At 58.8% G+C, this 24,814-nt stretch overlaps 1 protein-coding gene across 1 annotated transcript; it reads right to left on the bottom strand.

Annotated features, from left to right (window-relative positions):
• Positions 1 to 71: 71 nt before the first annotated feature.
• Positions 72 to 24,431, bottom strand: Stkld1 (serine/threonine kinase like domain containing 1). Its single transcript, XM_048348815.1, has 19 exons — positions 24,302 to 24,431; positions 22,727 to 22,813; positions 20,840 to 20,884; positions 14,437 to 14,511; positions 13,434 to 13,535; positions 9,936 to 10,006; positions 8,817 to 8,932; positions 7,521 to 7,639; positions 6,767 to 6,930; positions 5,707 to 5,840; positions 5,249 to 5,332; positions 4,616 to 4,732; positions 3,315 to 3,464; positions 2,615 to 2,743; positions 2,033 to 2,161; positions 1,811 to 1,939; positions 539 to 679; positions 322 to 401; positions 72 to 197 (listed from the first exon to the last, which is right to left on the bottom strand). The coding sequence occupies exons 1-19, from the start codon at positions 24,314 to 24,316 to the stop codon at positions 72 to 74; spliced, it is 2,013 nt and encodes a 670-aa protein (XP_048204772.1). The 5' UTR covers positions 24,317 to 24,431.
• Positions 24,432 to 24,814: the final 383 nt, after the last annotated feature.

Raw genomic sequence — 24,814 nt, 5'->3', positions numbered from 1 at the left:
TAAACGGGGTGTGAGATGGGCGCACTGGCCCCGTGACCCTCCCCCCACCCCCAACACAGGGCGGTTCCGCTTCACGGGGGGAGCGGGTCCCCCGGCAGGCCCTTGGGGACCTCCATCTCCGCCAGTGCGGGACTGGGCTCCTCGGGTGGGACTGGGCCCAGTCTCTGCAGCACCTCGGTTGCGTAGGAAACCACCTCCTGGCAGGAGGAAGCAGGCGCCCTGATAGCTTCGGATAGGGGCGTGGGAGGGCAGTCTTGGGGACAGGGTGGCAGGCGGCAGGTGGGAAAGGGTGGCAGGAGGCCCTCCCTGCCAACCACTCACCGGGCTGGAGGTGAAGCGTTCCACCATCTCCTGGGCCAGGGCCCTGACGCCCCCGGACTCCAGCTCTGATACGACCTCCTCTGGGGGAGCAGAAAGCATCCTGAGGGCCCAGCCGGCGGGGTGGGGGGTGGCCTTCCAGGGCCACTGGGGGCCCCCACACTGCCCTGGGGGCCTGGGGGAAGGTGCATGGGGCTGGGCGGGAGGCGGGGGCCCTCACTGTAAGAGGCGAGGTCGGCCAGCAGCATGCCCAGGTTCTCCGCCACCTCGGGGTCGTCCTTGTGGTGCTGGTAGATGTCCCGCAGGATGGCGAGGCCACTGCCGTTGTCCTCCAGCACCGCCACCCGGAAGGCCACCAGCTCTGCGGGGGAGGCGGCCGCACGGTCAGCGCGCAGCCCCCGCTGGGCGGCAGGGGGGGTCCCTGTGCTGCCTGGAGAGCTGCGGGGGGCCCCCGGCGGGCTTTGCACACCCCTGGCCCTCGGCCTGTCGGCGGGCGGCTTCTCCGAGTGACCTCCTGTGCCCCGCCCGTGCCCTCGGCTGCCCTGGGCCTCGCGGGCCTCGTGTCCCGTGCCCACCGGCAGGTGCGGCTCGGAATGTTCTGTAGGTGGGTGGCAGCTGTGGTTCTCGCCCTGGCTGGCTCGAGCTCCTGCTCCCTTTTGTCTGGGGACCTTGGCCGCCCTCAGCTAAGTCACGTCTCTCCTTGCCCTTGGGCCTCAGGCTGGGACGCGGCTCTGGGTAGGAGGAGCTTGCTACCCAGGGAGAGAGCCCCACACAAGGCCCAGTCCGCAGGTGGGAGGCCGACAGGGGCCTCTCCAGCTCTGCACCCCCATCTAGAGTTGGCAAGGGGCCGGCTTTTCCCAGACTGAGGGAGAGGCTGCAGCGACAGCTTGGGCGGCCCACGACGCTGCCAGGAGCCAGCAGACAACCCCCCAGCACCTCGGGGTGGTTGCCCCCGGGAAGGCCACGGGGCCCACCCATGAGGAGGAAGGGCTGCAGCTTGGCCTCCACCCTGCACGGCCGCTGACCACGGCCTATCCCGGGCCCCAAGTGTCTACTGCAAGGCTGGAGGACACCCGGGCCTGGCTGCACAGGAGGGGGGCCTGGGGCGTGCCACCGAATGCTGCTGGGTTTGTGTTGTCGTGCACGAGCCACGTATTGCAGAACACGCGTGGTTGCACGGAGAAGATGGCCGCTAAACAGCGCTCGGGAAACGCTGACGGTTACCCACGGGGGTGCCTCCTGGATGCTGGGATTCGAACCATTTTGCTCTTCCTGCTTTTTTATGTTGCTTTTCTGATGCTGGGATTGGGACTAGAACTCAGAGCGTGAGTGCCGTCCCTTAGCTTTTCTGCTCCAGGCTGGCTTTCTACCCTTCCATCTCCACGTCTGACTTTTTTCTGGTTAGTGGGAGATGGGAGCCTCATGGGCTTTCCTGCCCGGGCTGGCCTCGAACCTTGGTCCTCCGGAGTGCGGGCGCCGCCCCGGGGCTCACCTGACATTTTGGTGAGGCAGGCCAGGCCTCGGCAGGCGTTGTTCACCAGCAGCACCCGGTCCCGGCACAGCCGCAGGCTCCGCAGGAACAGCGTCACCACGGGCTCAAACTGCGACTCCTTGACGCAGCCTGCAGAGTGCGGTGGGCCTCGGTGCCTGGCCTTGCCATGGGGTGGGGGGGCAGGGGGTTCCCCCCCACCCCCGCAGGCCACGGGCTGCTCACCCAGTAAGGACAGCAGCCAGAGCACCGCGCAGCCCGCCTCGGCCATCTCCCCGTCCGCGGGGCGGGCGGCCAGGTGCTGGATGACGAGGGCCGGGATCCTGTCCAGCAGGCCTTTGTCCACAATGACAGCTGGACGAGGGGCGGGGCGGGAGACGCGCAGACCCTGAGCGGGCAGGCCCAGGGCGCGGGCGCCACGCACCAGAGTGGGCGGGGCTCCCCAAAGCAAGAATCTGGGGGTAGGAATTCCCCCTAAGAAGCTTGGGGATTGTTTAGAGTGTCTGGGGCTTTTCTGGACTTGCTGGAACCTTCCTTTGGGGCACGAAAAGCCTTCAGGCATTAGAATGCCAGGTAGGACCTAGAGGAGGGGTTGACACGGCCCGGGGCTCCTGTCCTGTGGATCAGAGCCCGGGACAGACGTCGGGCTTCCTGGCTGGCCCCCAGAGCCAGGGCCCGCCACTGGACGCGGCCTACCGGGCCTCCCTCCCTCTCAGCCCTCTTCTCCCTCCGCTTCCCATCGGGCTCTGCACCGTGGGGGCTGTTTGCCATCGTGAGGACGGGCAGGCCATGGCGGGCGCGTCTCACCGTCCACGAGGAGGGCCCAGAGCAGGCCTAAGACGCCGAGGCAGATGTCCCTGTTCTCCGCATGGCGGTCCAGGTGCTCCAGGAGGAGCTCTATCCCTCCTGCCTTCTGCATCTCCTCAGAGGCCGCGCCTGCGGGCAGAGGGCACGCCTGGAAGGAGACACCCCAGGAGCCCCACCCTCCCCCGGCGCCCTCTGACTTGCTCCTGGGGGCCGGCCCTGGAGACGCTGCCCACCTCCTGGCCCCCGCCCAGCAGCCCTCAGCCATTTCCAGGCTGCGTGCGGCCGCTCCCCAGTGGGTCGGCAGATGCCCAGCGTGCCTGGCCGCTCTGGCCCGTGCCCGCTTCCAGAGCCCCCCTCATCCCCACGTGTGCTCCGTGATCAAGGGGGAAGCTTTGGGCGTGGGGTGAAGGGAGCAGACTGGGGCCCTGCCCGGCTGCCCCCCCCCCCCGCCCCCGGCCCCTGGGACTCTCGGCACGTGGCCTTGCGCTCCAGCTGCTGCTTTCTGAGGGGAGATCGGTGCCCGCTCACAGGCCGAGGAGAGGGCAGCCTGTGTGAAGCCCACGGCTGGGCCCGTCTGTGGAGGAGCCGGTGGCTATCAAAGTGGGGTGTCACTGAGAGAGCGCAGGAAAGTGCCCAGCATCAGAGCAGAGCCACCGAGCACTCGAGTCCTCGTGGAGAGCGGACGGGGGGGCACGCACACCTTGGCTGGAGATGATGGTGAGGATGCTGTAGCCCATGGTGATGAGCTGCATGGAGGTGGGGTGGCTCTGCATGACGCTCAGCAGGTAGGCGATGATGGAGCCGTTCCACTCGGTCGGCAGCAGCTGCCCCTCGGGGTCCTGCATCAGCGCTGCTCCGCCCGGAGGGGGAACCCGAGTTAACCCAGTGCCGGGAGGCTGGGAGGCAGCCGGGGCACGCGGGGCCCTCCCTGATGGGGTGCGGCACCTCCACTTTACTGTCGAGGAGCCAACCTCGCCACAGGCGGGGCCGCCCGGGACGGGGGGCCGGGGGGGACCCTGGCCTGGCCCTCCTGCGTCTGGAGCCCATGCTGGCATCGGGGGAACGTTTAGCAGGACTCGGGAGCCCAGAGAGCTTGCCAGTGTGCACACGGGCCCGGGGCCGATCCGTCACGACTACTGTCGAGACACCAAACCGCCGAGACATCCAAAAGTCCTGTGGAAGTTAATCCTCTCGTGTTTAAACGAGAAAGGTGGCTACTCAGCTGGGCACAGGTGGTTCACACCTGCAAGCCCGGTTACTTAGGAGGCTGAGATCTGAAGATGGCAGTTCAAAGCCAGGAAAGTCCACGAGACTTCTCTCCAGTTAGCCACCAGAAAACCGGAAGTGGCATTGTGCCTCAAAGTGGAAGAGCACAGGGGCAACAGGGGCAGCACCCCAGGCCCTGAGTTCAAGCCCCACAGCTTACCAAAAAAAAAAAAGATAACTAGGTTTAAAAATCAAAGTCGGGCTGGGAACATAGCTTAGCGGTAGAGCGCTGGCCTGGCATGCACAAAGTCCTGGGTTCGATTCCTCAGCAGCACAAAACCAGAAAAGGCTGGGAGTGGCACTGCGGCTTAAGAGGTAGAGTGCTAACCTTGATCCTTGAGAAGCCAGGGACAGTGCTCAGGCCCTGAGTTCAAGCCCCAGGGCTGGCAAAAAAAATAATAAAGTCAAAGGCAGTTTTGTAGAGAGCTACATGTGCACAGCTTAGTCACAACCGTACCTGCCGGTCGCCGTGCCGCCTCAGCTGCCCCCACACCGGCCGGGGTGCCCTGAGGCACAGCCCATGTGGGAGTCGAGGACCCCATCTTACCCAGCCCCTCACGGCGTAGCTGGGAAGCCAGCCAGGGGCAGAGGCCACGGCAGGCCCCGCACGTCCAGATACCTGGCCGGCACCTGCCATCTGGGCTGTTGGCATTCAGGTTCTTGGGGGTCACTGTTGGGGGGACCAGAGGCACCAAGGGTGTCCCCCACCCCACCCCCGGCCGGGCGGGCACCCACCTTTCCCCAGGATGTGCAGTAGCAGGGAGAAGGTGTACAGCTGCAGTTCCAGGATCCTCTGATGCTGCTTCATGGCGTCCACCACCACCATCACCAGCTCCATGGGCCACGGCATGCCTGGCAGGGCGGGAGGCACGGTGGGAGCCCGCGGGGCACCAGAGGGGACCCCAGTGGGAGGGCGCGGGCGGGGCTGGCCGCCGCCCACGAGTCTCACTGACGCTGCCTCCCCTTCTTAGAAGATGGGAGTCTACGGCCCGGGCTGCCCTCCAGTTCCCGGGCTCGGGAGGCCTTCCCCTCGGCCCCCTGCCGCCCCGCGTTGGGGGCTGGGACTACGCCCTCTTCCCGCGGCTCAGTGTGCAGGGCCTTACAGCCGGGGAAGCAGACGCCCAGTGGGAGGAGAGCCCTTGACCTGGAGCGGCAGTGTGGACCCGGCCTGACCTCAGGGCCCACCGCAGAGACGGCCTTGAGAGTGGGAGTCTGCGGGCTGGGCTGAGAAAGGGGCTAGGAGGGCCCGCGAGCCCTTCTGGGGATGGAAGCGGCCTCCAAGGAGTAAGAAGGGCCCCGGGTCTGTCGTAGAAGCAGCCTGGGCAGGCATGGGGGGGCGGGGGGGGGGGACGGGGGGGCGGTTTCTACCTTGCTCATCCTTGGACATTGTCATCAGTCTCTTTATGGCTCTGAACTGGACTTCGGGGCTGCTGGAGAAGTTCTGTATGACCTCTGCGGGGACAGGAGGCATGGGGGAGACGTGCTGAGGGCCAGGCCATCGGGGACCCCCCCCTCCATGCCCGGCTCCTGGCTACGCCACCCCTCCCCAGACCCACATGATCAGACCACATGCTGCCTCACCCGGCCCACGAGAGGCACGGGCTGAGTGGCGGCGGCGGAGGGCCAGCCGCGCTGGGGTGCCAGGCACGGGGCTGGGCCGTGGCGATGAGCTCTGCTACGGGGAACCGGCAGCCACGGAGGGGGTCTGGGCAGGGCCGTGGCCTGAGCAAAACAGCCTGGAAACTACCCCTGCCCCGGGCCAGGCACGAGGAGGGGGAAGCCAGCCCTCCAAAAGGGAGCCCCAGAGGTGGAGGCCCCGCGGTCACCTAGAATGCTGCCCAGGTTGCCTTGGAGGAGCGTGTCGGTGATGGCCGTGGGCGCCACTTGCTGGTACAGGGTCAACATGACGGAGGAGGGCCTGGCCGAGCTGCCCCCGGCGAAGGTGATGTATATGACCTGCCTGGCAGAGGAGGAGCGTGGCGGCCCCCCCTTCCCCCCCAGCCCCGAGCTTGGGGACGCCCGGCCTCTATGATGCCCCTGTGTGCCCAGCAAGTGCCCTTCCGGTTCCCCTCCCAGAGCGCCGGCTGTGGAGGCCCTCGGTGCTCTTGGACCCTGTCCCTTCGTATAAAAACACACAGAGTCAGGCTGGACGACTCTGTTGCTGTAGAGACTCCCCTAAGCCAATATGCGTTCATGACTTTCTTCTGTTTTTCCATGAACCCCTAAAAGTGTTGGGAGTTCTCTGGGGCCATGCCTCCTGTGCGTGATGGAGTTGAGGGGATGTCTGCTTCAGTGTCCAGAGACCAGCGCTCAAGGGCTCCGCTGGGCACTGCTTGGGGTGTCCGAGCTGTATCCATAAACCAGGATGTAGTCAGGATGGTGGCAAAAAAAGTGGGGGGGCTGGGGATATGGCCTAGTGGCAAGAGTGCTTGCCTCCTATACATGAAGCCCTGGGTTCGATTCCCCAGTACCATGTATACAGAAGTGGCGCTGTGGCTCAAGTGGTAGAGTGCTAGCCTTGAGCAAAAAGAAGTCAGGGACAGTGCTCAGGCGCTGAGTCCAAGGCCCAGGACTGGCAAAAGAAAAAAAAAAGAGCCAGCCATCATATTTATGCTAAGGCGCAGACACTGAAAAATAAATTCATCATTAAAATAAAAACTCAACCCTGCCAGGCATCCGCAGCTAACACCTGTCGTCCTAGCTGCACAGGAGAGATCAGAGAATCGTGGTTCAAAGCCAGCCTGGACAGACTCCAATCAACTACCAAAAAGCCCCAAGTGTCAGTCTTGCTGGAGTGGTGGAGCTCTAGCCTTGAGCAAAAAAGCCCTGAGTTCAAGACCCAGCACCAGCGCACCAAAAGCAAAGACAAAAGCCCTATGAGCTCACCTGATAGGTATGCGGCTGGCTGGGTTGATCTGCAGCATGAGGGGCAGCAGCAAGCAGAAGGTGTCGGCGTCGGGGACCTGCCTGTCCACCATGGCCCTGAGCACGTCCTTCAGGCCGCCCATGTGCTTGTGCAGGGACTTCCGCAGGTGCATGGCCTCGGTGCTCTACAAGGACCCGGGACCCCGGTTTGTGCGTTTTCGTGACTGAGTGGAAGTCACGCACAGAGGAGAGTCTGGGGACCAGAGGGAGGACCAGAGGGGAGCTGGAGGGCACTGGAGCCCCCGAGCTCTTCTAGGAGGATGTGCTCAGAGAAGCAAGCGGCCATGTCTCTGGGCAGAGGGTGGCCAGGGGCCAATGTGTCGCCTCCGGTCCTGCCAAGAAGGCCCCTGATCTGAGAACCCTAGGAATGGGGGGGGGGGGAATCCACCCCTGTGCCTGGCACTATTGCGTGTCTCTCTCTCTCTCTTTCTCTCACTTCAGGGCTCAGCTGCCCGCCTGCCTCCTCTCAGGTGAGGGGGATGACAGGGACAGGAAAAGGCACCTCGCGCCAGCCTGGCCCGTGTGGCAGACAGCCCTGGAGCATTTAGGTCCAGTCCACTCCAGCCAGCGGTCTCGGGTGGGGGGATGGCAGCCATCAGGGGCAGAGCTGATGGCAGATGCCAGGACCGTGGCCCCTGCTGCCCTGCCCCCCCCTCCCGCTAGAATGGTGGGGCGGCCGTGGGAGGGCAGGCCCTGTCCCCAGCACACAGCTCACATCCAGGAAGGAGCAGCTGGTCAGATCAAGGATGATGCAGCCCAGGGCCCAGATGTCAGCTTTCTGGCTGAAGGAGAATTTGCGGGCTTCTGGGGCCATCCACGATTTCTGACAGGGGTCTGTGGGCAGGAGAGAGGCGAGGACACTGAGTCCCAGGCTCCCCAAGGGTGGAGGCAGGACAGGGCCCTCCGAGCCCACAACTCTCTCCTTCTTAGTGGCCTCACGGAACGGGCATGAACTGCCAGCCCCTCCTGGGAGAGGCAGGAAGTTCTGGCTGAGGGCGGTAGAAGCCATGGCCTAACTAGACCTCTGCCTTGGCAGTGCCAGGGGGCCATGGTCCTGGCACGCTGGCTCGGGTGTGAAGGAGCCATGTGCCAGGAAGACCCAATGTGCGCCTCCTCCAGCAGCTTGTCCCTCTCACTGTCAGGACCTTGGGGGGGGGGGGGTTCTGGCTGCCATACCCTATTTCTAAACTGGCACTCCAGAGGAGGGTTCTAGTCCAGCTCCATTAGTCTCTGCTTGTCCACTAGTCTGGACCTCCACTAGCCTTTGAGCCTGCATTCCCCCAGGCAAACGGCAAAGGGCAGCCCTCGAAGATACCCGTGCCCTCTCCACCTCCAAGCAACCTACCCGGGTACCCACCCACCTACCATTCACCCAGCCATCTGTCCCTCCACCCACCCATCTATCCACCCATCCAGCTATGCATCTAATCACCCACTCATCCATTCACCCACCCACCTGACCCATTTATCCATCCGTCTACCCATCTATCCATTCACTCATCCATTTATCCACCCATCCACCCGTATAGCAAAGGTGAAGTGCCACTAGCCACCTCGGCACTGAAAACACCGGGGGGCTGTTAAGGCTTGAAGCCTGCCTTCTTTGCCCTGCCGTCCTTTCAAAGGAAGAGACCCCATCTTCCCCCCCCCCCCCAATCCCTGGGCTACTTCGGGACTCCAGCAACACATGAAACCAGCGCCCGCCCCCCACGTTCTGCTTCCTTCCGCCTGGGTCTTCCTTTGCACACACAAGCACTAACATTTACAGGGTGCCCCGGAGCTGACTGCTCCTGGGGGTGCTTTCTTGCACGCCTTGGTGGTCTTGTGGAGTCTGCGCGTACACCCGCAGGGCCACGCCCGCGCAGCCCCAGCCCCGGCAGGAGCCACCCAGCGCAGGCCTGCGGGGACCTTCTGAACAGGAAGCCCAGCCCCCAATGCGGCCCTGGCCCTGCGGACACCACGAGGCCCGCCGCCCCCCCCCTGGCGGCTGGTCGCCCCTCCTCGCAGCCACCTTCCTCCGCACGAATGTTCCACTTGGCCTCGTGGGTCATCAGCGTGTGGGAGCTGAGGTCCTCAAGTTTGCACTGGGTGCTGCCGACGAGGATGATGTTGGAGGGTTTGAGGTTCCTGTGGCCCAAAGAGGGGCCCTTAGGACTCTCGGGGCTGCCAGTGGACCCGCACATGCCCTGAACCTTACTCCCCTCCTGGCCCAGTTCTGACCCTCCCCTCTCCTCAAGAAAATGCTCCTGTTACACCATCGCTTCCTAAACGTGCAGGCTGCTCCGTTCTTTGGCATCCAGGAAAAGCTCCCAGCTATAAGCAGGAATGCCCCAGCCGCCGAGGGCCTGCGGCTGGCCGGCCTCCCCCAGGCGGAGTAGCTACTCACGGGACTGAAGACCGACTGCCCACCTCCCACCACACCGGGAGCCTTGAGCGGGGCTGTGCACATTCCCTTCCCACCACGCCCACGGCGGGGGGGGGGTGTTCTCTCCCTCTTTAAGACACGGACTGGGCACCAGCAGCTCACACCCGCAGCCTTAGCTACTCAGGGCACTGAGATCTGAGGATCCGTGTTTGAAGCAGGCCAGGGGGAGGCCCCAAGTGGCAGAGTGCCATCCTTGAGAGGAAAAAGCTAAAGGACAGGGTCCAGGCCCTGAGTTCAAGCACAAAATAGAGGGAGGGAGGGGGGAAAGGAAGAAGGAAGAAAGGAAGAAAAGGGGGAAGGAAGGAAGGAAGGAAGGAAGGAAGGAAGGAAGGAAGGAAGGGCAAACATCAATGTCTCGATGCCAAACACGGAAGCCTTTTCCCAGCTCCTTTGGAGCCGGAAGCTGGGAGCTGGCAGGTCGAAGGCTGGGCCTGGGGTACGGCACCCACGCTGGCCTGTCCCTTGTCCCCTGTCCCGAGGCCAGGGCACTGCAGGTGGCCTGGCCTCCTCTCCCTTCCCTTATCTCCACTTCTCTTGCACTTTAGAACCACCTGATGCGCGATGCCTGTCTGCACACTCCCAAAGCCGGGCACACTGAGAGTGAGTCAGGCAGGCTGCTCTAAGCCTGGGAGGGGGAGGAGGGGGAGGGGGAGGGGGAGGAGGGGGAACCAGATCACACCCCACCCCCCAGGCCCCGCCCATCACCTGTGCATGATGCCCAGCTGGTGCAGGTAATCCAGGGCGTCCATTGCCTGGCCCAGAATGCTCTGCATCCACTGAGGGAGAAGCGGGGAGGCCAGCCTGGGAAGGGGCCCCAAGTGCCCACTCTGGCCCATACTGCCCAGCGCTTCATGGCAGATGGCCTTGTGGGTACCCGAGATGTGCAGGCTTGGGATGTGTCCCTTTATGTCATTAGAGAGAACATTCTGGAAGCATTCTCCGTAAGGAACAAGAGTCCCACTACTGTCACGGGCAGTGACTTTCCGAGTGCTCCCAGGATACCCAGACTCCACACGGGGGCTTCAGAGCCACTCCAGGGGTCAGGGAGCAGCGGGGTGGCAGGCCCTTCCACTTCCTCCCACAATCCAGCGGCGGTAGCCCTGCCTCACTCTCTGGGTCCTGGGGACATTTCTGCTTCCGAGGAGTGTTCTGCCCAGGAGAGAAAGTCTGCACTCCTCTCCAGAGTCTTCCTCTGAGGCCCAGGTCATGAAAGGACCTTTGTCCCCACTGACTCCCTTTGGGGGGGAGATGGGGCCTGGCCCAGTGAGCAGAGCAATTCTTAGGGAACAGAATTCTTTTGGGGGAGAAGCCTAGCCCCAAGGGTGAGAGTGAAGAATGAAGCTTCTACAAGAAAGCAGAAGAGAATTGACCTCTCAGTGGAATACAACAGCTCAAAAGCTAGGTATGTACGTTCATATAAGACTACTGTCGACATACTGTCTAATGTCGACATTACATTTAAAGTCCTAGGCAAATTTCCTTTGGCGTAGGCCACGTGGCTACTGTATATGTTCTTGGTACATTGGGTATTGTATATATGTCTGCCTGACCTAGGGAAGGGAAAGAAAACAGGGTGTAAGATATCACAAGAAATGTACACACTGCCCTACTATGTAACTGTACCCTTTTTGCACAACACCTTATCAAAAAATTTTTGTTTAATAAATAAATTTAAATTAAAAAAAAAGAAAGCAGAAGAGGGCTGGGAAGGTGGCCTAGTGGTAGAGTGCTCGCCTAGCATGCATGAAGCCCTGGGTTCGATTCCTCAGCAACACATACACAGGAAAAACCGGAAGTGGTGCTGTGGCTCAAGTGGTAGGTAGGGCGCTAGCCTTCAACAAAAGAAGCTTGAGGTCAGTGCCCAGGCCCTGAGTTCAAGCCCCAGGCCTGGCAACAGAAAAAATTAAAAGGAAATCAGAAGAGCATCCTGACCCAGGGTGGAGAGGACTGAAAGGTGCTGGCCACGAGGGAAGACATGAGTCAGCTTGACTTTGTGACGACAGAGACCTTTGCCCATCACAAGATGTCCGGACGGATGGGTCCCCGTAGCTCATGCCTTTGAGTCCAGCTACTGGGGAAGCTGAGGTCAGGGGAAATCCTGGCTTCAGGGCAGCCTGTGCAGAAACTTCTGCAAGTGCACTTTCTCAGCCAGTAGCTGGGTGCGGTGGCCTCGCTGCTCACCCTGGCCCACGGGAGGCCGAGGTGAGGGCACGGCAGCTCAGGGCGGCCTGGGCAGAAGAGTCCATACAACTCCATCTCCGCATGAGAAGCTGGGTGTGACCGTGTGAACCGTTGTCTCTGCCACAATGGGAAGCCTAAAATAGGCGGATCACAGTCCAGGGACGTGTCCAGGAAGGAAGTGGGATGCTATCTCAAAATTAAGCAGGGCAAACCAGGCCTGGCTCAGCAGTGGAAGACCAGATGAGTAAGACTGGTCCTGAGTTCAAACTCCAGGACTGTCAAAAAAGAAAAGAAAGAAAGAGGGGCTGGGAATGTGGCCTAGTGGTAGAGTGTTTGCCTCGTATACATGAAGCCCTGGGTTCGATTCCTCAACAACAACAACAACAACAACACACACACACACACACACACACACACACACACACACAGCCAGAAGTGGTGCTGTGCTAGCCTTGAGCAAAAAGAGCCAGGGGCAGTGCTGAGGCCCTGAGTTCAAGCCCCGGTGGGCTGAGTGCTGGTGGCTCTTGCCTGTAATTTTGGCTACTCAGGAGGCTGCGATCTGGGGAGCGTGGTTCAAAGCATGGGCAGGAAAGTCCATGAAGCTCATGTTTCCAATTACCCACCAGAAAACCAGAAGTGGCACTATGGCTCAAGTGGGAGAGAGCCAACCTTGAGCACAAAAGCTAAGTGATAGCACCCAGGCCCCAAGTTGAAGTCCCAGTTAACAGCACACACACAAATGTGCAAGCACATGTACATACATATACACACACACACACAATCACTATCCCCTGAATAGCTATCATGAACAAGACACACAATGAGGGCTGGGAATGTGGCCTAGTGGCAAGAGTGCTCGTCTCGTGTACATGAAGCCCAGGGTTCGATTCCTCAGCACCACATATATAGAAGAAAAAGGCAGAAGTGGCGCTGTGGCTCAAGGGGCAGAGTGCTAGCTTTGAACAAAAAGAAGCCAGGGACAGTGCTCAGGCCCTGAGTTCAAGCCCCAGGACTGGCAAAAAAAAAAAAAAAAAAGACTCAGAATGACACTGAAGTTCTGTTCTGGCCGCCATGAGGAAGGGGGACGGACCCTCATTGCTCACTGGGAAGGCAAATGACGGCCAACAAGACCTCCCCAGAAACGTCCGGCACACCTGCTGAGGGCGCCTCCCATCTTTCACCCTCTCCCGAGGAGTGGGTCTGAGGAAAACTGCCCCCCAGCAGTGCTCCTCACGGCCTCCTGGCCAGGCGCTCTGCAGCCCGCGTGGCACCCGACCTGAGCCCCCACCGCCCGCCCGCCCCGCACGGGGCTGCTGCCCTTCAGGAAGCACCACACATGCTCAGCAGGCAGACGCATGTTGGGGCCACTGCCTGGGAACCTTCTGGAGTCCTAGGAATGGTGCCGTCCAGGCCCACATAGTTGAGAAAACTCTAGGGACTGGGCATGACGGTGCACACCTGTATTCCCAGCTGCTGGGCGCTCATGGTCGGAGCCAGCCTTGAGACCCCCATCTCCATTAACAAAACAAAAAGCTGGGTGTGGTGGCTCATGCCTGTGATCCCACTTACTCAGGGGCGTCAAGAGGGGGATGGAGATCTGAGACCAGTCCCTGTGAAAACACAACTAAAGCCCCCCCAAGAGGCCAGGGGCCTGGCTCTAATGGCAGAGTGCCTGCCTAGGGAGCTTGCAGTCCTGAGTTCCAACACCAGTACTCCTAAGGAGGGAGGGAGGGAGGCAGGGAGGGAGGGAGGCAGGGAGGGAGGGAGGCAGGGAGGGAGGGAGGGAGGGAGGGAGGGAGGGAGGGAGGGAGGCAGGGAGGCAGAGAGGGAGGCAGGGAGGGAAGAAAAGGTAGGAAAGAGGACGACCAGGAAGAGAGCAAAGCCCCAGCAGGCCTGGGTGTGTGTGTGTGTGTGTGTGTGTGCCGGGCCCCTGTCCCTCCCTCCCTCCCCCCCCCCCCCCGCAGGGCCTGTGGGGTCTCTGCGCCCCTGCTGCCGGGCTTGCTGACCCAGAGGGCCTCTTACCTCAGAGTCAATGAATGCTTTTTCCTTCCTCTTGTTTTCGATGACATCCTGGAGGGTTTCCTTGCTGTACTCCATCACGAGGCAGAGGAACAGCGAGGAGATCTGCGGGGACACCAGGGCCCTGAACCCGCCTGGGTGCCCTGTGGGCCCAGTGGGGGGGGCCCTCTGCAGTAGGGTGCTGCCCAGGGGCTCCTGGCCTCCCCGCCAGCTCAGCCAGGCTCTGGCTAGACTCAGCTCCCTGGACTTTGCCAGAAGCTACAGTTGCTCTGATTGCTGCATGTGGGGGTTCCTCCTGCAGATCCACCCTCTTCCCTTTTTTGGGGTAACTGCTCCTTCAGGGCTCAGGGGAGTGCCTTTCCTGGAGGAGCCCACGCCGCCCCGGGGCCGGCACATAGCTAGGGTCAGCACTGCCCCCACCATAGGGAACTGGCGTGATTTGGGGGGCTCAGGAAATACTTGGGGGTGCATGCAATGAGGGCTCCTCCCAAGCTTCCTCAGGACTCGGCGGTTGGGGAAAGGGTGTGTAAGGAGTCTCGGCCTAGGCAGGGACACTGGCTGACGTGGAGACGTGACACGGGCCTCCGGGCCCCCCATCCCCTCAGCCTCTGTGTCCCCCTCTCCGCCTCCGGCCTCCCCCTCGGTCCCCGCGGGGGCAACAGGAGCACTCTTGGCTCCATGGAAAGACAAGCCCTGAAGCTGGGGCAGTCCAGAAGCCCCATGCGAAGGCGGCTGGGGTCAGGGCCACCACTCTGGGCCCTGCCTCCGCCTGCTAGCTTGGGAAGCTGGAGGACCTGTTGCTGGTGCTAGGGTTTGAACTCGGGGCACTGTCCCTGAGCTCTTGCACTCGAGGCTGGTGCTCTTCCACTGGAGCCGTGTGCAGCTTTTTGGTGGTTCACTGGAGAGGACTCTCAAGGACTTGCCTCCCCTGGGCTGACGGTGAGCCTCCTGAGCAGCTGGGGTCAGGGCCCTGGGGGCCTGGCCGCGGGGGGCCGTGGGGACCCACCTTGCTGTCCCACATGATGAAGAGCTCCTGGTACACAGCGATGTTGGCGTGCTGGAGCTTCAGCAGGGGCATCAGCTGCGGAGACCAGAGCGGAGGGCCGGGGTGAGGGAGGCACAGCGCTAGCTGGGGCTGTTCCGCCACGGATCCCAACACAAACGTCAGCTGCGGGCTCATCTCCCGCACATGCTGGCATTGCTGTGTGACTGACACCCACTCCTCAACTTCTCTGAGCCCCACGTGCTCGTGCGAAGACGAGGTGGGCGGGAGGCATGAACCCCAAGGGAGAACACTTTCCTAGGACGTGTAAGACCTGGGCTCGATTGCAGCATTGCAAAACAAAAACGAGATAAAAGGACCCACGGTGGAGGCGGTGGACTCTGCTCCCGGACAGGTAAAGGGCGGACGGGGAGGGGCTGGGCCGGTCACCCGACCAGAAACTTCTGCAGCACCTTCTCTCCCCCAGGGAAAGGACTCGGGCAAGAAGGCCGGGCACCTGACACCGAGGGCGCTGCCCGGGATGCCTGCCTGCAGACGCGGGAGGAACAGGACGGCGGTCCGCACGCCGCGCCCGGGCCTTCGCCTCCCTCCGGCTACGCTGTCGAGGAGCAGGGCCGGGCGTGCCCGTAGGACTCACACCACAGAAACCCCCGCAGGGCACGGCTCAGGGGCTCCGCGGGCCACCCTGGTGACCATCACTACTGTCTGCACACCACGAGGACACTAGTCAGTCAGGAGTGGCAGAATGAAGGATAACGCCCATCTACCTTGCTCTCCTCTCTCCGCCCCCCCCATCCCTTTCCAGTGTTGGGGATAGAACCAAAGGCCGTATACATGTTAGGCAAACAAGGGTCCCATCGTTGAGCTACATGAGCAGCCCTGAAGGAAAAAAAAACCACATTTTATTATTATTGAAGGGCTGATTCCTGCCTTATTCCCCTAGGTCAGGCAAGACACCGACACCAGGTGCACACCCACAGGCCTGACCACAGGCAGTTGTTCCAACCTGGGCCTGGGCCTGTCCCCAGGGGACAACAGCCCCGCACCCCGGTGGGGCATTCCACTGTGGGCCTGGCCAAGGACATCGCCCTGGGCCCCCAAGACACCATAACCCATTTTCTGTTTTCTAGTTCCTTGTTAAGCCCTACATAAGCCCACCCCAAAATCCATTCCCAGGAACAACCTCCAATCCCACGGGAAGGTCTGTGCCCCTCGCTGCTCCTCAATAAATAGTCTGGCCTATTCTTTTTCCATTTTCCTCCATTTTCCTCACACATGGTGCCAAAGACCCGGGAGGAACAGCATCTGGAGTGACTGGGTCCCCTCCTGGCCGCCTCTTATCCAGCCACGGTCCACCCCAACATGGACTCAGGAACTCTGGGGGTCCCCCCTTCCTGCCTGTGGGGTCCCCAGAGATTCCGGGAATCTCTCACGCTTTGCTGACCTCCTGACACCCTTTAATTAGGACTTTGGGGATTCCCTCTCCTAATTATTGGGGTCCATCCACCTTCCCAAAGCACGGGGGACACCTGGAGCAGGGAGACAGGCTCTGTAGTCCTGCCAAATTTTCCAAATTGTCTTCCAGAGAGATCCCATTGGCACGCCCGCCCTATGACCTTAAGACTCGGTAAGGTTCGCCAGAAAGGAAACCCGCCACATGGTGCAGGCAGCGTAGAGTTTATTGGGGAGAGAGCAAACTGCCAGCCCACACAGGATGGAGGCGTGGGGAGACGGAGGGGAAGGAAGAAGGGAGAAAGAGAAAAGGAAAGAGCAAGGACTCGTTGAGTCCTTGAGCTGGATGAGCTGAGTTGTTGAGCTGGATCATACAGGAAAGGCCGGAGGTATGGCCAGGTGGATTGGAAGTGACCTCAGAGAAGGGGTGGTAACTGCCTCCAGGTGTGCGTAACGCAGATACTGAGCGAAGACATAAACAGGTGTGGGGCATCTGCATGGAGCCCTCCCAGGGGTGGATCTTACTCTCCAGCTGACTGATTTACCGAAAACAGACCCGTTTATCTACCAGAATCTGGCCACTATCATATAAACAATGGATGCAGGCGGCCTGAGGTTCAGAACTTTTGATTTTACTGTCTTAAACAATTCTCCGAGGAAACAGAGAGAGGTCTGGGGTCCCCTACACCCAAATCCTCCTTTACCTCCAACTCCAGAGGCCCCCTTCTGCCCATCCTGTCCTGTCCACCAAGTCTTTCTCTGACCTCCACTCCCAAGGGCCCCTCCTCCCTCCCCTGCTTTCCCGCCCAGATAATCAAGTCCTTTTCTTCCATAAGCCTTCCAGCCATCTCCTCTACAAAGGTAACTTTCTTTGCCTGGTGGCAAGCTCCATCTCTCCCTCCCCTCCCCCCCCCCATGACCTACAGACTGGAGATCATTTATTATTACATGGCCTCCATTCCCCATGACAGCCCTTCAAGTTGTGCCCTTGAGAGTGAGATGCAAACTGGGTCCTGGGGACCCCCTCTAGGTTCCCTCTTAAAGGCTACCTGTCCTGGAGCAGCGGTTCCATAAGCCCAAGTCGTTCCCCATCCTTTATTCCTCCTCTCAGCAGCCAGTCTGGATTCTCTAAGTGAAAACTCTGTGCTCCAAGCCCGGGAGCAGTTAGAGACAGCATACTCCAAACAAACCCATCTTTTCTGCCTCCAGCCACACTAATCCGTTCCTTTACTCTTTCCTGAGCCTACTCACTTCAGAATCTGAATTCTTAATTTCTCCCTTAAGGCAACACTCCTCTATGAAGTTGCTCTAGGCCCCAGGAGGAACCCCTTCCTCCCCCATTTCCCTGCAGGCCCCGGAGGGCACCCACCTAGGAAGAGACAAAGGCCTTGCCCTGGGATTTCAGGTGACCTACCCTCTCCCTTGGAGCTTAGCCAAATTGCCCTTTAAAGGTTTTCTGTTCTTGTAATCAGTGTTTAAGCATGGAGATTCTGTTAAGTTCTGTTTGTTAGCTAAATCTTAAGTGTGCCCTTGTATTTTGCTTGGTATTGCCTGTTTTCCTAGCATAGACTATGAGGTTCTATCCTATAGTGGGAAAAAATGTCTTTTGCCATTGCAATTCCAAAAAAATTATGGCCAATTTTCATTAAAAACAACAACAACAAAAACCCTAAGGGGGCTAGAAATATGGCCTAGTGGTAGAGTGCTCGCCTTGTATACATGAAGCTCAGCGTTCGATTCCTCAGCACCACATATATAGAAAAAAAAGCCAGAAGTGGCACTGTGGCTCAAGTGGCAGAGTGCTAGCCTTGAGCAAAAAGAAGCCAGGGACAGTGCTCAGGCCCTGAGTTCAAACCCCAGGGCTGGCAAAGTAAATAAATAAATAAACCTAAGTGTGCCTTAAAACTTTTGTGTAGACTGTGTGTGTGTGTACATATGCAAATCTCATTGTAATACATAAAAACTGTCATCTTGGTATAAAAATTATTTGCTTTCTGACTAAGATTGTTTATTTTATTTGTTTTTGTTGCCAGTCCTGGGGCGTGGACTCAGGGCCTGAGCTCTGTCCCTGGCTTCTTTTTGCTCAAGGCTAGCACTCTGCCACTTGAGCCACAGCACCACTTCTGGCCTTTTCTATATATGTGGTGCTGAGGAATCAAACCCAGGGCTTCATGTATACAAGGTGAGCACTTTACCACCAGGCCATATCCACAGCCCTCTGACTAAGATTGTTAAAAGGAAAAATCTTTACCAATGGAAATATTAAACGGAATGAGACCCAGTCCTGCTCTTGGCCAGTTGGGATAAAAGCATAAATCTAACACACTGCTCTGTCCCCCTTTGCCCCCCAGCCTGACTGGGTAGAGTCACAGTTAATGACCTTGAAGCAGTCCAGAAGATAAACTAGCCCCACAGGCCAAAGGCAAAAGCAGACCATTTTAAACTTAAGCTTCAAAGAAGCTCATCAGATTTGGGTGCAACAAATATGTCTAAGAGTTAATCCAAGACACAAATTAAGGAAAAAAAACCAATAAGGAAATGTAAAGAAAGAAGAAAGTTAGTAAAGAAAACCTTGGGAAAGGAATTGAGGAAACAAAAATGGTTTCCTCCAGATAAGAAAGGATTTGGAAAGTAAGAATTATCTTTAAATTTTTGTTCCAAAATGGAAAAGGGGAGGAAGACAAAGTCCAGAAAGTTTGACTATGTAGCAGATGGTATGAGTATGTCTTAAAAGACAGCTTAAGTTGGTATGTAATTCAGTTGGCTGTGATTTACACTGAAAACTAGCATCACATTCTTTATGTCCCATCTGTGAAAGTAATTGTGTAAACCAAAGTTCACTCAGGTGTTTGTTTATGTCAAGGTCCTTCAAAGGAACACCTTTTAACTCAAATGCCATTTTCTCCTGTTTAATAGTAAGCTGCCTTAAATATAGATCTAGCAGGACACCAACTCCTGCAGTCTTCATTGTAATCACAAAGGCTTAGTAACACCTACAATGTCTTAATCTCAATTACTATCCTAAAGTGTTATATGCAATTAAGAATAAGAATAACTGTATCTCTATTTGACCTCCTTGTTGCTTTAACAGGGAGTAAGGGGTAATCTGGAGATCACAGTTCAAAGCAAGCCCTGGAAGAGAAATCCCTCTGAGACTCTATTTCCCAACTAGCCAGGAAAGGGACAGGCTGGAAGCATGGCTCAATTAACCAGCCAAAGGCTGGAAGTGGCACTGTGGCTCAAAGTAGTAGATGGCTAGCCTGAGCAGAAGTGCTCAGGGACAGTGCCCAGGCCTTGAGTTCAAACCCTGTGATTGCCGAAAGAGATAAAACCGGGAAAAGCCATCCTATCAACAAGCACCGAGACACACACCCCCACCTGCCCCCCCAAAAAGCTAGTCCTGGAGTAAGAGGGGATGGTGTCACACCCTAAATGGAGTCACCCTTTCAAAATTAACCAGGGCTTGGAGATCAAAAGAAAACAGTAATGAGCTCCCCCATCTCATGTCCATACCTGCCTGCCTGCCTTCCCACTGGGCAGGAACTTACATTCTTGCCTTTGTTACCTGCTATTTGCAGGAAGTGATCAAGGCCTCTCACTGGGCCCTTAACCCCTCCAATCCAGCCCTAGCTTCTAACAGGTTAGTGGCTCATGCTCCAAATGAAACTTCTCAGGCTGTGGCCAGGGGTTCTCCTCCTGGGTCATTCTTGTCACCTGGTCCTGCCACCTTGTCAGCCTTTTGCTTGGTCTCGCCTTTTTCAAGTTTCTCTTTAGCAGGGTGACCGCCTGCACTCAGGACGCTACCTAGGAGCACGTGGAGGCCGTGCTGTTGCTGCAGGCCACAGAGGCCTCGCTTACACCACCCTGCCCTGCCCAGAGCAGACCCGGACCCTGAAGACCCCAGCCCCAGGGACTCCTCGACGCCCCCATGTCAGCAGGAAGTAACCAGAAAGACAACCGCCAGCCCCTTCCCCGGTCTCCCCCTGCAGCCTATGTGTCCAAAGACCCTATAGGAAGGACTCTCCCCTGCCGGCCCAATCTTTTAATGTGTCTAAGGATGGAATATGAAGGGCTGATTGCTGCCTTATTCCCCCAGGTCAGGCAAGACACCAGGTGCAGGCGCAGGCAGGTGCAGGCAGTTGTTCCAATTGGGGCCTGGCCAAGGACCCCACCCTGGGTCCCCAGGGGACAACAGCCCCGCACCCCGGCGGAGCATTCCACTGTGGGCCTGGCCAAGGACATCGCCCTGGGCCCCCAAGACACCATAACCCATTTTCTGTTTCCTGTTTTCTCATTAAGCCCTACATAAGCCCACCCCAAAATCCATTCCCAGGCACAACCTCCAATCCCATGGAAAGGTCTGTGCCCCTTGCTGGCAATTAACAATTCTTGCCTGTTGAGGATCGAGTCCGGCCTATTCCTTTTCCATTCTCCTTCATTTTCCTAACATTGTGTTGCTCTTGTTCTTGTTTTTCATGGGGCTTTGAATTCAGAGTGTGGGCACTGTCCCTGAGCTTTTGTGCTCAAAGCTAGCATTCTACCACTATAAGCCATAGCACTACTCCCGGTTTTAACCACTGGTGGTTAATTGGAGATGAGCCTCACAAGCTTTCCTGGCTTCAAATCGTGATCCTCAGATCTCAGACCCTTGAGTAACTAGGATTAGAAGTGTGAGCCATCAGAGCCTGGCCAAAAAAAAAGCTTAAAACATAGTTATTGGTAGATTAGCCTATGGACTGAGCCAATAGGTAAATTTCATCTCCTCTAGAAGCAAGTGTGCTACATGGTAGCACTTAGGTAGGGTTTAGGAGTGGCATTGGGACATGGGCACCTTTAGTGGTCTGGACAAGAGCAAGCTGACCCCCCCCCCCCCCCCCCGCTAGGCTGCCCTTCACCTGGTACTCAACAAGGCACAGACCAGTTCCTCTAGAGAGGAAGTCACCCAGACAGTTACCTCCTCCAGGGCCTCGTTGGCGTGATGCTCATCGATGCATTCCACCTGCAGGGGTATAAGAGCTCCGGCTCGGTCCATGTCCACTGAACCACCACCATCGTTACTATTACCACCACCACCACAACCACCACCACCACCAACATCACCACCTCCACCACCATCACCACCATCATCACCACCACCACCATCACCACCATCACCACCCTCACTACCACCACCATTACCACTACCATCACCACCACCAACAATATCACCATTACCACCACCCTCACACCACCACCACCACCACCACCACTACAATCACCACCTCCTCCTCCTCCTCCACCACCACCACCACCAACATCATCACCACCATCACCATCACCACCTCCACCACCATCACCACCATCATCACCACCACCACCACCACCATCACCACCATCACCACCCTCACTACCACCAACAATATCACCATTACCACCACCCTCACCACCACCACCACCACCACCACCACCACAATCACCACCTCCTCCTCCTCCTCCACCACCACCACCACCACCACCTCCACCACTCTCACTACCACCACCATTACCACTACCACCACCACCACCACCACCACAACCACCACCACCACCAACATCACCACCACCATCACCATCACCACCTCCACCACCATCACCACCATCACCACCACCACCACCACCCCAATGACCACTACCAACATCATCACCATCACCCCCCACCATCACCACCATCATCGTCATCACTACCCCCATGTGAGTACAAATCAGCCAAATATACTGAAAGCCTACAAAATACCCAGAAATCCCACTCCAGGAATTTTCCCTAAGGAAATCATGGGTGCTCAATTAAAAAAAAACAAGGGCTGGGAATGTGGCTCAGAGGTAGAGCGCTTGCCCCTGCATGCACGAGGCCCTGGGTTCGATTCCTCAGCACCACATAAACAGAAAAAGCCAGAAGTGGCGTTGTGGCTCAAGTGGTAGAGTGCTAGCCTTGAGCAAAAGCTCAGGGACAGTGCTCAGGCCCTGAGTTCAAGCCCCAGGACTGGGGGAAAACAAACAAACAAAAACCCAAGGATGTTTATCAGAGTTGTTTGTATGAGTACAAAACTGAAAGTTAAACACTCATCGCACATGAGGGATTGGGTATCGCCACCTCTAGCTCCTGGTGCAATATGGGATAGGAGGCTAGACAGTCACTACACTAGGAGGAAAGGCACGGTAGTGACTTGAGACAATCTGCAATGTACAGTGGAAAACCGACAACCTCTATACCACTCTTGTGAAAACCTGAGTTTATGAGTGCTTAGGAAAAGATGGGGGCTGGTGGCTCATACCGGTCACCCTAGCTACTCAGCAGGCTGACACTTGAGGATTGCAATTCAAAGCCAACTGGGGCAGAAAAGTCCACGAGACTCTTACCTCAGGCCAAAAAAAAAAAAAAAAAAAAAAAAAAAAAAAGCCAGAAGCAGAGGTGGGGCTTAAACGACAGTCTCAGCCTGGAGTGAGAAAGCCAAGCAAGAGCTGGGAATGTGACGAGTCGTAGAGTGCTTGCCTACCATGCATGAAACCCTTGGTTCAACTCCTCAGTACCACATACACAGAAAAAGCCAGGAGTGGCACTGTGGCTCAAGGGGTAGAGTGCTAGCCTTGAGCAAAAATAAAGTGTTCAGGCCCTGAGTTTAAGCCCCAGTGCTGGCACACAAGCTCAGTGTTGTGGTTGGTGGAGTAAGATAAGGATCGATTCCCCATCTAGACAAGGGGGGGGGGGGCGTGCCGCAGCAGGAAGCCTGAGATGTCCTGCCTCATATCTGTCCTAGCAAAGTTTGTCCTCAGCTGCTGGTACAGAGCCATCCATACCCCTTAGCCACAGGGCTTCACGCCTTACCTGTTTTATCAAGTGCTTGTCTTGAGTTTTTGTTTCTTCTACTACCAGGTTCACTCCTAAGGCTCCGGGACTCAATTGGTCCAAAATCTACCAACAAGTAAGATGTTTTCAGGAAATGCTGTACACTGCTGCGGTTCCCTAGGAGCCCACCTCCCACGCCGGGTCTGTCTCTGCCCCATTGCACAGGAGAGGAAACTGCCCAAGAAGGTTCCCCTTTGTGCCCTACCTCCTCAAGCCAATTCTCAGAGTCTCTACAACTTCCTGACCCCCAGGACCCCCAGACATCTAAGAACAAGCTGCCCTGGGGCATAAGGGTGTTGGGCCTTATTACCTCCTGTGCAGCCCCCTTTCACCCTCGAGCTTAAGCCGCCCATCCTGCAGGCGGCAAAGCTGGAGTGAGGGCTACCTGCAAGCCTTGGCGTGTGTGGCTGCGAGACACCCCCCACTCCCTAAGAATAAGGAGGCAGGACAAGCCCGCTGTCTGGGGGAAAACTTCTGGGACTTCCACCCGTTTACTCAGGGGAGGGGTTTATATGACAGTAATGGCACCAGGAAGGGGAGGGATCTGGAGTCACTAGGGATAGGCTGATCTGGGCTGTCCATCACAGTGATGTCACGGAACTTCCCCCAGAGGCGGAGATCACAGCCCACAGGACCGCCCCCTTGGGCTCCGCTGGCTGGGCGCCATTATGATATCCGAGACGGGAGGCGGGGCTGGACCCCGGGAAAAGGTAGGAGTGGCTAACAGCCTCTGAAGCCCCAGGGTGGGAGAAGAGGCAGGCTTCTCGGGACTTCCCCTTAAAGGAATAGCCAGAGCCCAACATAAGGGATCTCAGCTTGAGCACTCACCTCCAAGCGACTACCCTAGGGAGGAAGTAACCTGCGATCAGAGCTGACCCAGTGCCCGGGCTGACCTGGGGTTACCTCCTGTTTATAGTGGAGGAAACGGGCGCAGGAGCAAGGTCCGTGCCTAAGGCCAGGGCAGTAATAAGCGGTGTGGGGGCGTGGGTCAGATTTGAGCCGCAGGGTCTGAGTCCTGAGCCTGTGATCTGAACCAAGCCCACCGAGATGGCCCCGGAGCCTGAACTCAGCAGCGGGGTGGCCGGCGGGGTATGGACCAGGCGGAAGGATGCGGGTGGAACCCTGGATCTGAGACCTCTCGAGGGTCGTGGGGCCCGGCCCTGCTGGGTGGCCTTGCCTCTGCTCTGCGGGCAGGCCCAGCGGGTACACCGAGGCTTAGCATTCCAGGCAGCAGGTCAGGGCACAGAATATACCGGGGCCCGGAGGTGGCTTCCGCCCGCCCGGCCGGGTGCGGTTGGGGTCGGTCCCCCGTCCTTGCACTTCCAGGCCTCGGCCGGCCGGCGGGAGCCGTCCCCACCCTCGCCGGGCACTGCGAGCCCTTCCACTTCACTACTGCGTGGGGTGGGGAGTAAACTGAGGCCCCGGGAGGCGACGGGCACCGGAGACGCCAGTGCCTCCACGCGATGCAGGCCGCCCCGGGCCAGGAGGCAGGGCCTCCCCCGAAGGCCCCGCCCGGCCGGCCGGCCCCGCGCCCAGCGAGGGGCCTCTGGGCACCTGGTACTTCTCCATGGTCTCCGGATCCGGGCAGTGGGCCTCGCCGTCCGCTAAGGCGCGGCGCCCGCCCCTCCCGCGCGCGGCCGAGCATGCTCAGTCGGGACCGCGCCCGGCGCCGCTCCCTCCCCCCACCTCCACGCCCTCTCCTCAGCCCCACCGCCCTCCACCTGGGCTCAGCACCACGCCCTCCAAGGGGAGCGGCGGCGGCGCGGACCACAGGGCGGGGGCGGGGCCTTGCAGGCAGGGGGCGGGGCCTCGACGGGGACCCGACTCGCGAAGGGCGGGGCGACGGGAGAACGGGCGGGGCATGAGCCAGGGGGGCGGGGCCGGAGTCGAACGACGGGTGGGGCCTCGAGGGCCAGAGGACGCGGTGGGCGGAGCCTCAGGCGGGGGGCCCCGTGCATAAAGACAGTGGGCGTTGCCTCAGCGAGGTGGGCGGGGCCTCGTGATGACGAGACGCTCGGGGGCGGAGGCTGGGGATGGCAGGCCGAGCCCGGAGCGCGGAGGGCGGGG

The sequence above is a fragment of the Perognathus longimembris genome, chromosome 1, assembly GCF_023159225.1.
Source record: "Perognathus longimembris pacificus isolate PPM17 chromosome 1, ASM2315922v1, whole genome shotgun sequence".
NCBI classification, from domain to species: Eukaryota; Metazoa; Chordata; class Mammalia; order Rodentia; family Heteromyidae; genus Perognathus; species Perognathus longimembris.
Note: the sequence above shows the minus strand (reverse complement) of the source record. Positions and strands in the feature narration are given on the sequence as shown.

What these genes read in the sequence shown, in the direction of transcription:
- Stkld1 (XM_048348815.1), bottom strand. An exon ending in CCAGCTGCTCCTTCCTGGAT is followed by an intron (nt 6,931 to 7,520) that starts GTGAGCTGTGTG and finishes GGGTCCTTGTAG; the next exon opens with AGCACCGAGGCCATGCACCT. An exon ending in CTGGCTGCTGTCCTTACTGG is followed by an intron (nt 1,940 to 2,032) that starts GTGAGCAGCCCG and finishes CGCACTCTGCAG; the next exon opens with GCTGCGTCAAGGAGTCGCAG.